A 16,608-nucleotide genomic window follows, 5' to 3' on the forward strand; every position below is an offset into this window, starting at 1 on the left:
ACACAGCCACAAACATCCACATCCAGCTCCTTCATCCTGGTTCTAAAGACGTTCATTAGCTGAACTTTCAGTCCTGAATGTGCAAGATAAGCAAAATCCCCTTTTCCAGTTTCTGTTTGGGCATTAGGAGCAGAAAGTAAAAAGAAGTTCTGAGAACACAGAGGAATGTCCAATTACCTTCTGTATAATGCAGAGGTGATGAGGGAGCATACAAATATAAAATACTCACACACATACATACATATACAAAGTACACACACACAGTAGATAAATACTTAGTACATACTGTACTGTTTGTTTTAACTGAACATTTAGTTTTGTTGAATAAATCATCAAAACACTGTTGTGTTCTTTTATCCCAAATATGAGAAGAGCCGGTCTCGGCTTGGTTCAATCAAGTATTTATTAAGAAGCAATGAAAAGGTATGAAAAGTTACAGCAAAGCCTCGGCCCTCTAGCAGCACCGGGCAGTCAAGAGTCGCCCCGCAAGGACGGCGGTTATAATATTTACAACAGTAGGTAGAACAGGATTGGTCAATAATGAGGGGAGTCAAGACTTGGTTCTTCTTCGATGGTGCGCAGGCGTAGTTCCAGCCTCTTGGCACTGGAATCAGGAAATGACGAGCAGTCACTCCCAGTTAGGCCCCCCCCCCCGGGCAAAATCTTCACACCATGACAGTTTTAGCTTTGGTTTCATAAACAAGCCTTGACTCGGCTGGGAGTGACGAGCAGGCACTCCCAGTCAGGCCCCTCCTCTGAAAGCCGCCGGGCAAAATCTTCACACCATGACAGTTTTAGTTTTCTGTTTCATAAACAAGCCTTGACTCGGCTGATGCCTTGTTTGTTGGTGTTGTTGTGCATTGGAGTAAAGAATATTGTGTTCCTGCTCTATCGGCTGTATGTTCTGTTTGTGTAAACATTCGGATCCTCCAAACAAAACAATGCCTTTCTATCTGCCCGTCAGAATCTGGGACACCTGCTTGAACTTTGTGTGATGTTGACTAAAGCAAAGGGAGTTATGCTTTAATACAGAAAAGATAGTAATGAGAAAAATGTACAGTGTATTGAATACCAGATTTACAGTCTCCACAACAGGCATCAGCTCTTATCAGACCTCTTATCAAGACAGGTGTGAGATTGTACAGCGTTGAGATGCACACACACACACACACATTCTAACTAACTTCAAGATTACCACAAAGCAGCAACGGTTATTATGAGTCATTGTCTGAAGGCCGTGCATCTGGCCCAAACTGCTCCTGCCCCCACCCTCCTGCATTTGTTAGGAGTTCAGTTCTATTTCCATCTTCACACACACACACACACACACAGACAAACACAGATTTTAAAATCCCAACACTACATCATATCAGATGTGCACAAATAAAATAAATAGACATATTATATATTTGTATAATACTTGCATGATGCAAATGCTTTGGAGAAAATACATTTTAAAATACATATATTTATAGTGTATTAGGAGAAGTCACTAAGTTTAAATATTAAAACATTGGTTATTACAGTGAATCTGAAAGGGTAAAAAGTACTGAATTGAGTTGTCACATGGTCAGAAGTATCCCATAATAACCACTCTTCACAAGTAGTGGTATAACCTGAACAGTGGGTTTACTAAAACTTCAATTACACTGATAAAAAATACAAACTACACTTCAAAATGTTTTCTCCAGTTAAGTTGGATAAAGTTGGACACCTGAGTTATTTTAATTAATACACTGAAAAAAAAAGTCACACAATCCAAGTAAACTAGCATCTCTGTAACTTTTAAGCCTTTTTTTCCCACTGAGTACCGAGTTTGAAAATGTGACCCTGCTCATCAGTCAGCGCTCTGTTCATCGATAAACATGACTTTGAACTCTATGTGAAATAACTGCTGCAGTCTGTCCCCCAGGGTGAGGAGTTCAGGGTTAGCCTGTAACAGAACAAAACAGTCCTGGTCACTAAAATACTGATTCATCTCAATGTTAGATCAGAGTTCTTCCGTGATTCTTACCTGGTTGTACGAGGCCCAGTTTGTGAATATGAGTTTGACGTCAGACACAAAATCTCCAACCGTTCCGTATTCTTTCTCCTGGAGTTTCTCTGCTACTTTTCTGATCCACATCGGAGTCTGGACATACGTGGAGTAACTTTCCAACTGTGGATTTCAAGCAGAGACGAAAGAAATGCTCAACACAGTCAGGTGTAGACGTAAGACCAGATTCCTCCAGAAGCCAGTTAATAACTCAGTTATTGGCACTACTTTTTCAAGCAGGACTACATCACACAGCTTACTTACGTAGAGGCGTGGGTCTGAAGCAAAGGTTTGTTGGTCATCAGCACTGAGCAGACGCAGGATGAGATACTGACATTCCTGTTGATGAAGAACAGCATGAGTGACGGTAGAGACACAGGCGATGAAGATGGACGTGGACAGAGAGTCGCTCGGTGAGCTCACCATTATGTGTTCTGAGATCTGGTGGGTGAGGGCTGTCCTATTCAGCTTATCACCGTACCTCCAGTCCAGAGTGGTTACACAGAACGTACAGATCCACGGTCTGCCGTCCCTGTACACACACACACACACACGCACACACACACACACACACACAACATTAAAACATACGAGTCTGAATAGAAAATTAAGCCCAATGAGCTGAACAACTCAAAATTTATTCAGTAAAGCTTGTATTGGAAAAAAATTGACTAAGTTCGGTTGAGACCTATGTTGTAGTTGAAAAGTAAGTTTTATGACCTATATTTACATACATATACAACATGTCCAAATACTTTATGACATGAACTGTTTAATGTTGTGAACTGCGTCTGACCTGAAAACTGTCAGCCCCTTTAATCACTTATTTACTCTCCAAAGAACTGAATGTATTTCTGCTTATCTCCAAAGGAATCATATGTAAATCAGTTGTCTGTGTTTAGATTCCTCTCTCAACCTGCGCCTACAGAACCAGTCTGAACTGGTTTCTGAGAGATAGCCTTAGTCCTCCTATTTAAGATCCTTGCATTTGACTGTCCTGCATCAAATACAAAACCAACCATCTTCACTCTGAGATCCCTGTGACTCTCTGTGTTGATCCTTTCTGCAGAAAGCCCCGATTAAAATACACATAAACAAATATGGTGTTCCAGCCCCTTGTATTTCCAGATTTCCATCACAAGCTCAAGAAATGTTCTGAATTTCGTGAAATCGTTCTGTTGGTGACAAAGAACCACAGACTGTAGATAAACACTACGATTGACAGCTGAGACGGACTTAAGGCCTATGTATGGTACTCTGAGTCCGTTATGGACGAGAGGACGGATCAGACAGACACCTTTTCATTTATAGTTCTCCGGTGCTGAAAACAATTCACCGCCAGAACAGTAGGTGGCGCAACGGAAGACGAGCTTAGAGAAGCCTACCTCATGAGTTCTCAGAAGAAGTCCACGCTGTTTATTTACCTCCTTCCGGCATTTCACACACACAGTGAACGATGGCCATGCAATAAAATAAAGTGATACCCAGCAGGTCAAAATGCTGATGTTATCGTTTCTTAAGGCAGCGGTTTCCCGGTCTTGTTTCCGAACTGCTGTGCTAATTCCACGGTTTCAAGCTACATGGAAGCAGCTAGCTTCCCCCCCAGCTTCCACACACAGTCAGCAGGGACTCCCAATATTAACTACTACCAAGTGTTTGCTTCTAACCTGACGGTGTTTGAGAACCAGTGTCACGATAGCCGTGGAATTAAAGTCGTGACAGCGGGTTTTTGCGCTGTTACCACCGCAGTTAGCATGGTGGCTAGCACGCTAGCGCCGTTATGAAAGTACACACATGCCGTTAGTGCTCTAACCAGCCACCGTCAGCCGGACAACTCCGCTGGCTTAACACTCTTGTCATATTAATCGTAGAATCGTAGATGTGGTTGGGTTTATTGTGATATAGGGAATGAAACAGGAAGTTTGAGGTCCGGAAATGATGTTGTTCCGAAATGCTGTCGTTAGCGGACCAATCACAGCCAAGGGCTATCCCTAGGCTCTCCGACATGTAGTTAGAAAAATCAGAGGTGCTCGAAGAGCTCTCCTTGGAGCCCGGAGAGGAGGTCAAGGCAAAGAGGGCAGTCCTATCTGTCCGTGTCCGTAAAAACGGAGTAGCATATATCGGCCTTTAGCGTCAAGCGTGTGTATGGGCCTATAAAATACGGATTAATATGGCATAAAATGAAGTATATGTGAATAAATAAATATGCACCACAAACTGAACACTGTTTAGACAGATACTTCAAATGGGTGTTTATCTCTTGATTGGCTCCTACTTCGGTCAAAGCTCACCCCAAAAAGTAGTCATCTACATGTGGGAGGTGACATTTCTGGTGGAAGGAACAAGGGCAAGAATCACACTTCACCAGGTCAGCTTCTCCTCCTTTACACACACAGCACTCATCGTAATTTTTCTGGTTCTTCTGCCGAGACACACAGCACGTGACGGAAAGTTTGTTAACACGCAGCACAACCAATGAATCAATGGAGAAATTCCACGGATGAATACAACCTACCAGATCTGTTTGATTTGGTTTGCACAGACTGCACTCACACAGCAGGGAGTGGATTTTCAAGACCTTCGCCTGAAACAAGACAAATCGACATCGTCTTCCTCTTTGTTTCATAGTTCAGGTCTTTCAAGCTTAAAAGTTCCTGTTGCTCTCTCACTACCTCCCTGTCTCCATCCATCCATCATCCGTCCATCCGTCCATCCATGCATCCAAACTGCTAGTCACAAAATACACACACACACACCCACACACACTATACCTCTATGAGAGCACAGAGGGGTTTTCCTTCACACAAGATCATTTTCTTCCAGAAGCCTCTCTGACTTGATGCCTCATTTAAAAACTCTATGGGGGTCAACCAGCTCCTCTCTGTTCGAATACACTTTCCACGTTTCCCTGGCGGAGAAAGAGAAGATCGGATGGGACGTGTTGGTTCGGTCGGTTTAGTTCACAGCGTTACACAAGAAACAAAGATACAACAACTAATATTCAACAACTTCTGCGATCACCTGACTTTTCCTCAAGCGCCACATTTAATTGTGAACGTTACCTGATGCAAATCGTTTTTGGTGTAAAGTTCCAGCTTCACCTCCACATGTCACTTTGAAGACTTTGCTCACTTCTGGCTGCGTCTGGTTCTCAGTCGCTTCATCTTCATCTGCAACGGACACATGCTGAGAGTTTGAGAAACTTGAACTCTTCTCATCATAAATGTGTCTTCATATAAACAAGCACCTGTGACGTCCGTAGAATTCTCTTTGTTGCTATAAGGCACCCGGTCCTCTTGGTTTTTCAGATAATCCTCATTTTCATTTTCATCATCATCAACCTCTTCGTCTTCCTCAGACACTTAAAAAGGACAAAGCGAATTTGAGGGTATTTTTCACCTTTCCTGTTTTTCTCTCTTAAATAAATACATTTTAAGAAAAAATATGACACGGAAAAATACACTGCCTATTATAACATGATGATAATTTAATCTTTTACCTGGGATTACCAGATGCTTTGGTATCTAAAAATACCAAGTTTTTCAATAACCATTGTTTTGCACAAATACAAACCTGTGATTGCACCATCAGATGGAAACAGGGATCTGTTGGCCTGCAGGGGAGAAATAGGAAGAAATAGCCCAGATAAGAACAAATGATACCAAGATGATACTGAGTCTGACTTTAGTTATTTTTCTATTCAAGATGTTTTCACCCGACTTGAATCCGTTTTATGGCGTCTTTTGAATGTTGCTGATTTCAGGTGCCCGTCCTGAAGAGAAAGAGATAAACAAAGAAGACAATCTTTACCACAAATAGCGTGTGAAGTGATTTGTGTATATTATAGAATAAGAATTGCTTTTCAACAAACCTTTATAAGTTTTGCTAGGGGGGAACCCATACACTTAATGCTGGACTTCCAGTTCTTATAGCTTCCCTTCCCTGCAAACTTCTCAAATTCACTGGGAGTAAACCACTGTTTCTGGAACATAATGCACTTCTCGCCTGAAACACAGAGGAAAGGAAATGTGTCATCGTCACAGTCATATCAGTTAAATCTAAAATCCAAGCGTGTCCACAATCTACTTTTCCTCCATTTTTAACTCAAGTAGTGAAACAATTATTCCTTTATAACCTCTGACCTTTCGCCAGGAGCTCCCTGATCAGAATCCCCTCCTGGGATCCACATTTCACAGGAAGCTGAGTCTTATAAAGTGGCAGAGTCCAAATGTCCATTTTCTCTCCTTTCTTTATCGGAGAATCTGGGAAGTTTGAAAACAACGTTTAGTTAAAATTTCCTTGTTCAAACCGATTTGTGTTAACTTGCTGCTCAGGGTTCATCAGGTCATTTCACACACTTTTCTGAAGACAGAAGTCTTTGTTGAAAGTGCACTTTACAGCACTCAAACTTCCAGGTGCTCTAAGTGAGGCTACATGAGAGGTGACTTACAGAAACACACTTTCTCTGACTTTTTTTCCCTCCGACATGGAGTCAGCTGAGAGGAAGGACCGGGCTGCTGCTCCTCATCATCATCCTCGCGCATGCTCCTCCTCAACAGCTTCCTCTTCTTTTTCACTGAGCTCCCCTGTTCCTCCTCTTCCTCCTCAACTTCAGAGAGCTCCTTCTTTTTCCTTTCATCTGTCTCTTCATTCTCCTTCTCTGGCAGTTGCGTGCCAAATTGGAAAGATCCTGCAATGACATGAAAGGTCGGATGTGTAATGAAAACAAGGTTCACAGTAAAACAAAGAAACTACTTTTTCAAGAAGAATGATTTCATCTCTTTCTCTCATTACATTAATGATAAAAGTGCTTAACTCTTCCTAACATCTTCAATTCTGCTTTGCATTTATGTTTGAATCAATAAGGACTGTTCAGATTGTTGCAAATTATATAAAGCTAATGTGGAAATAAGCAGAATTAATAATTACTATGTTCATTTTATTTATAGAGCGTTTTCCCGCAAAAAGTACAAAGTTCTTCGCCAGAAAACAACTGGTTAATTTACAGAGGTACATAAATAATCATGGTTATAAAAATCACAATAATAACCTGGCACCTCAAGTAAAGTCAGGAATATTTCTTCGGAAAGAAATATGTTTATAGAAGACACCATGAAAAGCCAAGAAACAAATCAATCAATATTAAAATCAATCCTAAAACTAGTGTTGAAACAGTAAATAGATGGGATGTGATCAGATAAACACAGTGGACAGAATCACAATCAATTAACACGCTAACGAAGACCATGAAACCCACGAAGGGCGACTCACCGTCCATGAGGCTGTTACGCAGCAGTCGCAGTGTTGGGTAGTCGTTCAGGATGGTGTCTTTGAAAACACATCTCCAGAACCAGTGGATGTGCTGGGATCGCTCCCGCTCCACCCAGTCCAGCACGTCATACAGGGCTGTCTTCATGATTTCTTTTTTCTTCATGCCACTCACTCTCTACACACACATACAACACACATACACACAAACACACACATCATTATATTATTCAATCATGATAGTCTGTATAGTCCATCAGTTCATATTTCACACAAAACAAATAATTGAAAAATACCTACTAATTTCAATCTTTTCAAAAGCTTCAAAGTCATGTGATCCAAAGACTATACATCTATCATAAATTATAAAAGTGCACAAGACAAATGAAACAAACATCTTTAATTGGATGTTGTAATTATTTTGTCTTCTGTATTATATAATATTTCCCTCCATGACATGTGGGAGCGCGTTTTATCCAAAAAGGACCCGTATAAGGATTGCTTGTGTGTCTGTATGTGTGTGTGTCTTTCTGTGTGGATGTGGGCCTCTCTCACCTTGTACGTGGCCTCCGGGATCAGGTCGTGGTCCCTCAGTTGGCGGAGGAACGTGCCCGGGTTCTCCATGGAGGACATCTCTGTTTTGTTACAGCGGAAGAAGCGCAGCAGCTCCTCCGGCTCCAGGAAGTCCAGCCGGTCCAGAGGATCCATCACGGAGGGACTCAACGAGTCAAGATGTGCAGCCAGATGTGAGACAGAGGATCTGACAGGTCAACAGTCTGTGGGGAATCCAGGTGTGGAGATTGAGTCCGGTGTTTCATATCTCTCTGACGATTTGCCCACAAATGGTCCCCCCCTTCCTCCTCCCAGTGACGTTTGGAAAGTGAAACTACTTTGAAATGGGTTTTGTGAAGTCGCAGTTCCGGTCCAGGGCGCCAGGGGGCCCCACTGCACAGCACACCTCAAAGGCTCTCATTACAAGGAAGTTTATTTGTGTAGCATAGTTTATTAAACTTCATTCAACCAGGAAGGTTTCCATTGAGGTTATTTTTCAGTGGACACAGGACAAGACAGTCAGCCCAGAGAGAAACACAGCTACTGATAAGAAACAGCACAAAGCAGGATGTGAAGAACCAAAGAATCACATCCACGTTCCAAGATTCAGGCTACACAGCCACAAACATCCACATCCAGCTCCTTCATCCTGGTTCTAAAGACGTTCATTAGCTGAACTTTCAGTCCTGAATGTGCAAGATAAGCAAAATCCCCTTTTCCAGTTTCTGTTTGGGCATTAGGAGCAGAAAGTAAAAAGAAGTTCTGAGAACACAGAGGAATGTCCAATTACCTTCTGTATAATGCAGAGGTGATGAGGGAGCATACAAATATAAAATACTCACACACAAACATACATATACAAAGTACACACACACAGTAGATAAATACTTAGTACATACTGTACTGTTTGTTTTAACTGAACATTTAGTTTTGTTGAATAAATCATCAAAACACTGTTGTGTTCTTTTATCCCAAATATGAGAAGAGCCGGTCTCGGCTTGGTTCAATCAAGTATTTATTAAGAAGCAATGAAAAGGTATGAAAAGTTACAGCAAAGCCTCGGCCCTCTAGCAGCACCGGGCAGTCAAGAGTCGCCCCGCAAGGACGGCGGTTATAATATTTACAACAGTAGGTAGAACAGGATTGGTCAATAATGAGGGGAGTCAAGACTTGGTTCTTCTTCGATGGTGCGCAGGCGTAGTTCCAGCCTCTTGGCACTGGAATCAGGAAATGACGAGCAGTCACTCCCAGTTAGGCCCCCCCCCCCGGGCAAAATCTTCACACCATGACAGTTTTAGCTTTGGTTTCATAAACAAGCCTTGACTCGGCTGGGAGTGACGAGCAGGCACTCCCAGTCAGGCCCCTCCTCTGAAAGCCGCCGGGCAAAATCTTCACACCATGACAGTTTTAGTTTTCTGTTTCATAAACAAGCCTTGACTCGGCTGATGCCTTGTTTGTTGGTGTTGTTGTGCATTGGAGTAAAGAATATTGTGTTCCTGCTCTATCGGCTGTATGTTCTGTTTGTGTAAACATTCGGATCCTCCAAACAAAACAATGCCTTTCTATCTGCCCGTCAGAATCTGGGACACCTGCTTGAACTTTGTGTGATGTTGACTAAAGCAAAGGGAGTTATGCTTTAATACAGAAAAGATAGTAATGAGAAAAATGTACAGTGTATTGAATACCAGATTTACAGTCTCCACAACAGGCATCAGCTCTTATCAGACCTCTTATCAAGACAGGTGTGAGATTGTACAGCGTTGAGATGCACACACACACACAGACATTCTAACTAACTTCCAGATTACCACAAAGCAGCAACGGTTATTATGAGTCATTGTCTGAAGGCCGTGCATCTGGCCCAAACTGCTCCTGCCCCCACCCTCCTGCATTTGTTAGGAGTTCAGTTCTATTTCCATCTTCACACACACACACACACACACAGACAAACACAGATTTTAAAATTCCAACACTACATCATATCAGATGTGCACAAATAAAATAAATAGACATATTATATATTTGTATAATACTTGCATGATGCAAATGCTTTGGAGAAAATACATTTTAAAATACATATATTTATAGTGTATTAGGAGAAGTCACTAAGTTTAAATATTAAAACATTGGTTATTACAGTGAATCTGAAAGGGTAAAAAGTACTGAATTGAGTTGTCACATGGTCAGAAGTATCCCATAATAACCACTCTTCACAAGTAGTGGTATAACCTGAACAGTGGGTTTGCTAAAACTTCAATTACACTGATAAAAAATACAAACTACACTTCAAAATGTTTTCTCCAGTTAAGTTGGATAAAGTTGGACACCTGAGTTATTTTAATTAATACACTGAAAAAAAAAGTCACACAATCCAAGTAAACTAGCATCTCTGTAACTTTTAAGCCTTTTTTTCCCACTGAGTACCGAGTTTGAAAATGTGACCCTGCTCATCAGTCAGCGCTCTGTTCATCGATAAACATGACTTTGAACTCTATGTGAAATAACTGCTGCAGTCTGTCCCCCAGGGTGAGGAGTTCAGGGTTAGCCTGTAACAGAACAAAACAGTCCTGGTCACTAAAATACTGATTCATCTCAATGTTAGATCAGAGTTCTTCCGTGATTCTTACCTGGTTGTACGAGGCCCAGTTTGTGAATATGAGTTTGACGTCAGACACAAAATCTCCAACCGTTCCGTATTCTTTCTCCTGGAGTTTCTCTGCTACTTTTCTGATCCACATCGGAGTCTGGACATACGTGGAGTAACTTTCCAACTGTGGATTTCAAGCAGAGACGAAAGAAATGCTCAACACAGTCAGGTGTAGACGTAAGACCAGATTCCTCCAGAAACCAGTTAATAACTCAGTTATTGGCACTACTTTTTCAAGCAGGACTACATCACACAGCTTACTTACGTAGAGGCGTGGGTCTGAAGCAAAGGTTTGTTGGTCATCAGCACTGAGCAGACGCAGGAGGAGATACTGACATTTCTGTTGATGAAGAACAGCATGAGTGACGGTAGAGACACAGGCGATGAAGATGGACGTGGACAGAGAGTCGCTCGGTGAGCTCACCAGTATGTGTTCTGAGATCTGGTGGGTGAGGGCTGTCCTATTCAGCTTATCACCGTACCTCCAGTCCAGAGTGGTTACACAGAACGTACAGATCCACGGTCTGCCGTCCCTGTACACACACACACACACACACACACACACACACACACACACACACACACACACACACACACACAACATTAAAACATACGAGTCTGAATAGAAAAATAAGCCCAATGAGCTGAACAACTCAAAATTTATTCAGTAAAGCTTGTATTGGAAAAAAATTGACTAAGTTCGGTTGAGACCTATGTTGTAGTTGAAAAGTAAGTTTTATGACCTATATTTACATACATATACAACATGTCCAAATACTTTATGACATGAACTGTTTAATGTTGTGAACTGCGTCTGACCTGAAAACTGTCAGCCCCTTTAATCACTTATTTACTCTCCAAAGAACTGAATGTATTTCTGCTTTTCTCCAAAGGAATCATATGTAAATCAGTTGTCTGTGTTTAGATTCCTCTCTCAACCTGCGCCTACAGAACCAGTCTGAACTGGTTTCTGAGAGATAGCCTTAGTCCTCCTATTTAAGATCCTGGCATTTGACTGTCCTGCATCAAATACAAAACCAACCATCTTCACTCTAAGATCCCTGTGACTCTCTGTGTTGATCCTTTCTGCAGAAAGCCCCGATTAAAATACACATAAACAAATATGGTGTTCCAGCCCCTTGTATTTCCAGATTTCCATCACAAGCTCAAGAAATGTTCTGAATTTGGTGAAATCGTTCTGTTGGTCACAAAGAACCACAGACTGTAGATAAACACTACGATTGACAGCTGAGACGGACTTAAGGCCTATGTATGGTACTCTGAGTCCGTTATGGACGGGAGGACGGATCAGACAGACACCTTTTCATTTATAGTTCTCCGCTGCTGAAAACAATTCACCGCCAGAACAGTAGGTGGCGCAACGGAAGACGAGCTTAGAGAAGCCTACCTCCTGAGTTCTCAGAAGAAGTCCACGCTGTTTATTTACCTCCTTCCGGCATTTCACACACACAGTGAACGATGGCAATTCAATAAAATAAAGTGATGCCCAGCGGGTCAAAATGCTGATGTTATTGTTTCTTAGGGCAGCGGTTCCCCGGTCTTGTTTCCGAACTGCTGTGCTAATTCCACAGTTTCAAGCTACATGGAAGCAGCTAGCTTCCCCCCCAGCTTCCACACACAGTCAGCAGGGACTCCCAATATTAACTACTACCAAGTGTTTGCTTCTAACTTGACGGTGTTTGAGAACCAGTGTCATGATAGCCGTGGAATTAAAGTCGTGACAGCGGGTTTTTGCGCTGTTACCTCCGCAGTTAGCATGGTGGCTAGCATGCTAGCGCCTTTATGAAAGTACACACATGCCGTTAGTGCTCTAACCAGCCACCGTCAGCCGGACAACTCCGCTGGCTTAAAACTCTTGTCATATTAATCGTAGAATCGTAGATGTGGTTGGGTTTATTGTGATATAGGGAATGAAACAGGAAGTTTGAGGTCCGGAAATGATGTCGTTCCGAAATGCTGTCGTTAGCGGACCAATCACAGCCAAGGGCTATCCCTAGGCTCTCCGACATGCCGACGTGTAGCTAGAAAAATTAGAGGTGCTCGAAGAGCTCTCCTTGGAGCCCGGAGAGGAGGTCAAGGCAAAGAGGGCGGTCCTATCTGTCCGTGTCCGTAAAAACGGAGTAGCATATATAGGCCTTTAGCATCAAGCTTGTGTATCGGCCTATAAAATACGGATTAATATGGCATAAAATGAAGTATATATGAATAAATAAATATGCACCACAAACTAAAAACTGTTTAGACAGATACTTCAAATGGGTGTTTATCTCTTGATTGGCTCCTACTTCGGTCAAAGCTCACCCCAAAAGGTTGTCATCTACATGTGGGAGGTGACATTTCTGGTGGAAGGAAAAAGGGCAAGAATCACACATCACCAGGTCTCGCTCTCTTTTACACACACAGCACTCATCGTCGTTCTTCTGGTCCTCCTGCCGGGACACACAGCACGTGACGGAAAGTTTGTTAACACGCAGCACAACCAATGAATCAATGGAGAAATTTGTACAGATGAATAAAACCTACCAGATCTGTTTGATTTGGTTTGCACAGACTGCACTCACACAGCAGGGGGTGGATCTTCAAGACCTTCGCCTGAAACAGACAAATCGACATCGTCTTCCTCTTTGTTTCATAGTTCAGGTCTTTCAAGCTTAAAAGTTCCTGTTGCTCTCTCGCTACCTCCCTGTCTCTATCCAGCCATCATCCGTCCATCCAAACTGCTTGTCCCAAAATACACACAATCACACACACACAAACACACACTATACCTCTATGAGAGCAGAGAGTGGTTTTCCTTCACACACGATGTCTCTCTTCCAGCATTTCTTCTGACTAGCCTTCTTTAAAAACTCTATGGGGGTCAACCAGCTCCTCTCTGTTCGAATACACTTTCCACGTTTCCCTGGTGGAGAAAGAGAAGATCGGATGGGACGTGTTGGTTTGGTCGGTTTAGTTCACAGCGTTACACAAGAAACAAAGATACAACAACTAATATTCAACAACTTCTGCGATCACCTGACTTTTTCTCAAGCGCCACATTCAATGGTGAACGTTACCTGATGCAAATCGTTTTTGGTGTAAAGTCCCAGCTTCACCTTCAAATGTCACTTTAAAGACTTTGCCCACTTCTGGCTGCGTCTGGTTCTCAGTCGCTTCATCTTCATCTGCAACGGACACATGCTGAGAGTTTGAGAAACTTGAACTCTTCTCAGCATAAATGTGTCTTCATATAAACAAGCACCTGTGGCGTCCGTAGAATTCTCTTTGTTGCTACAAGGAACCAGGTCCTCTTGGTTGTCCAGATCATCCTCCTCATACTCATTTTCACCATCATCTTCATCATCATCATCATCATCATCATCATCATCATCATCATCATCATCATCCTCTTCGTCTTCCTCAGACACTAAAAAAGGACAAAGCGAATTTGAGGGTATTTCACCTTTTCATGTACAAATCAGTTGTTTCTTCTACATTTACAATTAAGACGCTCACTCTGCCTGTTTTTCTCTCTTAAGTATATACATTTTAAATGAAAAATTACATGGGGAAATACATGGAATCCAGTCATAATTTATGCCCAGGAAAAAATACACTGCCTATATAACATAATAACATTATAATCTTTTACCTGAGATTACAAGATGCTTTGGTATCTAAAAGTACAAACATTTTCAATAATCAGTGTTTAGCACAAATACAAACCTGTGGTTGAACCATCAGATGGACATTGGGATCTGTTGGCCTGCAGGGGAGAAAAAGGAAGAAATAGCCCAGATAAGAACAAGTGATAACAAGATGATACTGAGTCTGACTTTAGTTATTTTTCTATTCAAGATGTTTTCACCTGACTTGAATCCGTTTTATGGCGTCTTTTGAATGTTGCTGATTTCAGGTGCCCTTCCTGAAGAGAAAGAGAAAAGCAAAGAAAACAATCTTTACCACAAATAGCATGTGAAGTGATTTGTGTATATTATAGAGTAAGAATTGCTTTTCAACAAACCTTTATAAGTCTTCCCAGGGGGGAACCCATACACTTAATGCTCAACTTCCAGTTCCTTGAGCTTTCCTTCCCTGCTAACTTCTCAAATCTGCTGGGAGTACACCACTGTTTCTGGAACATAATGCACTTCTCCCCTTAAACACACAGGAAAGGAAATGTGTCATCGTCACAGTAATATCAGTTATATCTAAAATCCAAGCTTGTCCACAATCTACTTTTCCTCCATTTTTAATTCAAGTAATGAAACAATTATTCCTTTATAACCTCTGACCTTTCGCCAGGAGCTCCCTGCTCAGAATCCCCTCCTGGGATCCACAGGTCACAGGAATCCGAGTCTTTGGTGGCAAAGTCAAAATGTGCCTTTTCTTTCCTTTCTTCATATTAGAATCTGGGAAATTTTAACACAATGTTTAGTTAAGATTTCCTTGTTCAAACAGATTTGTGTTAAGTTCCCATTCAGGGTTCATCATGTAATTTCACACACTTTTCTGAAGATAGAAGCCTTTGTTGAATCTGCATGTTCGTACAAACTCACCGTAGGAAAGTAATGCAGGAGAAATTTAGGATGAGAAAACTCACATGTTCTTGCAGGAGGTCTAAATTGCACTTTACAGCAACCAAACTTTCAGGTGCTCTACGTGAGGCTACATGAAAGGTGACTTACTGATTTTCTCTGACTTTTTCTTCCGACGTGGAGGCAGCTGAGAGGAAGGACCAGGCTGCTGCTCCTCATCATCATCCTCGCACATGCTCCCCCTTAACAGCTTCCTCTTCTTTTTCACTGAGCTCCCCTGCTCCTCCTCTTCCCCCTCAACTTCAGAGCGCTCCTTCCTTTTCCTTTTGTCTGTCTCTGCCTTCTTGAAAGATCCTGCAAATACATGAAAGGTCGGATGAGTAATGAAAACAAGGTTCACAATAAAACAAAGAAACTACTTTTTTGAAGGTGTCTGAGAAAGAATGATCTCATCTCTTCTCTTGTTACATTAATTTTGAAAGGCCTTTATGATTATAGAAGACACCATGAAGTGACTAGAAACTAATCAATGAATTATTAAAAGCAATCCTAAAATAAACAAAGAGCCAGTGTTGAAACAGTTAATGAGGTGTGATGTGATCAGATAAACACAGAATCACTATCAATTAACACACTAACAAAGACCATGAATCCCACGAAGGGCGACTGACCGTCCATGAGGCTGTTACGCAGCCGTATCAGGGTTGGGTAGACCTTCAGGATGTGGTCTTCAAAAACATAACTCCAGAACCGGTGGATGTGCTGGGATCGCTTCTGCTCAACCCAGTCCAGCACGTCATACAGGGCTTTCCTCAGGTTTTCTTTTTTCTTCATGCGACTCACTCTCTACACACACACACACAAACACACACACACACACACCATTATATTATTCATTCATGATAGTCTGTATAGTTCATCAGTTCATATTTCATACAGAATAAATACTTGAAAAAAATAACAAATTTCAATCTTTTCAATTGCTTCAAAGTCATATGACACAATGACTGGAAATCTATCACAAATTATAAAAGTGATAACGACAAATAAAACAATCATCTTTAATTGGTATTATTTATCGTCAGGTTTATCATATTTTCGGCTCTCACAGGTGGGCGCGATTTTCACCCAATAAGGACCCGTATGAGGAGTATGTATGTGTGTGTGTGTCCGCGCGCAGCCTCTCTCACCTTGTACTTGTCCTCCGGGATCAGGTCGTGGTCCCACAGTTGGCGGAGGAACGTGTGCGGGTTCTCCATGGAGGACATCACTGTTTTGTTACAGTGGAAGAAGCGCAGCAGCTCCTCCGGCTCCAGCAAGTCCAGTGGGTCCATCACGGAGGGACTCAACGAGCCAGATGTGAGACAGAAGATCTGACAGGTAAACAGTCTGTGGGGATTCCAGGTGTGGAGATTGAGTCCGGTGTATATCCTGGTATATATTGGCATATCTTCTCCTGAGGATCTGCCCACAAATGGTTCCCCCCTTCCTCTTCCCAGTGACGTTGGGAAAGTGAAACTACTTTGAAATGTTTTTTGTGATGTCGCAGTTCCGGTCCAGGGGGCCAG

At 42.1% G+C, this 16,608-nt stretch overlaps 2 protein-coding genes across 2 annotated transcripts; both read right to left on the reverse strand.

Moving 5' to 3' along the window:
* Nucleotides 1-385: 385 nt before the first annotated feature.
* On the reverse strand, nucleotides 386-8,188 carry LOC128459257 (nuclear body protein SP140-like protein). The gene is made up of 16 exons (XM_053444381.1): nucleotides 7,859-8,188; nucleotides 7,307-7,481; nucleotides 6,486-6,725; nucleotides 6,178-6,297; nucleotides 5,907-6,040; nucleotides 5,751-5,807; nucleotides 5,609-5,648; nucleotides 5,283-5,396; nucleotides 5,098-5,205; nucleotides 4,807-4,943; nucleotides 4,551-4,619; nucleotides 4,327-4,457; nucleotides 2,459-2,567; nucleotides 2,300-2,374; nucleotides 2,015-2,158; nucleotides 386-1,933 (listed from the first exon to the last, which is right to left on the reverse strand). Exons 1-16 carry the CDS (start codon nucleotides 8,009-8,011, stop codon nucleotides 1,838-1,840), a joined length of 1,902 nt encoding a protein of 633 aa, XP_053300356.1. The 5' UTR covers nucleotides 8,012-8,188; the 3' UTR covers nucleotides 386-1,837.
* Nucleotides 8,189-8,853: 665 nt separating this feature from the next.
* Nucleotides 8,854-16,608, reverse strand: LOC128459238 (nuclear body protein SP140-like protein). The gene is made up of 16 exons (XM_053444356.1): nucleotides 16,231-16,608; nucleotides 15,712-15,886; nucleotides 15,191-15,394; nucleotides 14,798-14,914; nucleotides 14,527-14,660; nucleotides 14,371-14,427; nucleotides 14,229-14,268; nucleotides 13,765-13,929; nucleotides 13,580-13,687; nucleotides 13,292-13,425; nucleotides 13,047-13,115; nucleotides 12,825-12,952; nucleotides 10,927-11,035; nucleotides 10,768-10,842; nucleotides 10,483-10,626; nucleotides 8,854-10,401 (listed from the first exon to the last, which is right to left on the reverse strand). The coding sequence occupies exons 1-16, from the start codon at nucleotides 16,486-16,488 to the stop codon at nucleotides 10,306-10,308; spliced, it is 2,013 nt and encodes a 670-aa protein (XP_053300331.1). The 5' UTR covers nucleotides 16,489-16,608; the 3' UTR covers nucleotides 8,854-10,305.

This window comes from Pleuronectes platessa, chromosome 16, assembly GCF_947347685.1.
Source record: "Pleuronectes platessa chromosome 16, fPlePla1.1, whole genome shotgun sequence".
Taxonomy (NCBI): domain Eukaryota; kingdom Metazoa; phylum Chordata; class Actinopteri; order Pleuronectiformes; family Pleuronectidae; genus Pleuronectes; species Pleuronectes platessa.

Excerpts from the sequence above, each read along its gene's own strand:
- LOC128459257 (XM_053444381.1), bottom strand. The coding sequence starts at position 8,011 with ATGGATCCTCTGGACCGGCTGGACTTCCTGGAGCCGGAGGAGCTGCTG. Across the intron at positions 5,206-5,282 it reads GAATTCTACGGACGTCACAG|ATGAAGATGAAGCGACTGAG; the intron begins GTGCTTGTTTAT and ends TGTCCGTTGCAG. Across the intron at positions 2,568-4,326 it reads GTAGATGACTACTTTTTGGG|GGACGGCAGACCGTGGATCT; the intron begins GTGAGCTTTGAC and ends GTGTGTGTACAG.
- LOC128459238 (XM_053444356.1), bottom strand. The coding sequence starts at position 16,488 with ATGCCAATATATACCAGGATATACACCGGACTCAATCTCCACACCTGG. Across the intron at positions 13,930-14,228 it reads ATCTGATGGTTCAACCACAG|TGTCTGAGGAAGACGAAGAG; the intron begins GTTTGTATTTGT and ends GTCCTTTTTTAG. Across the intron at positions 10,627-10,767 it reads CTTCAGACCCACGCCTCTAC|TTGGAAAGTTACTCCACGTA; the intron begins GTAAGTAAGCTG and ends TGAAATCCACAG.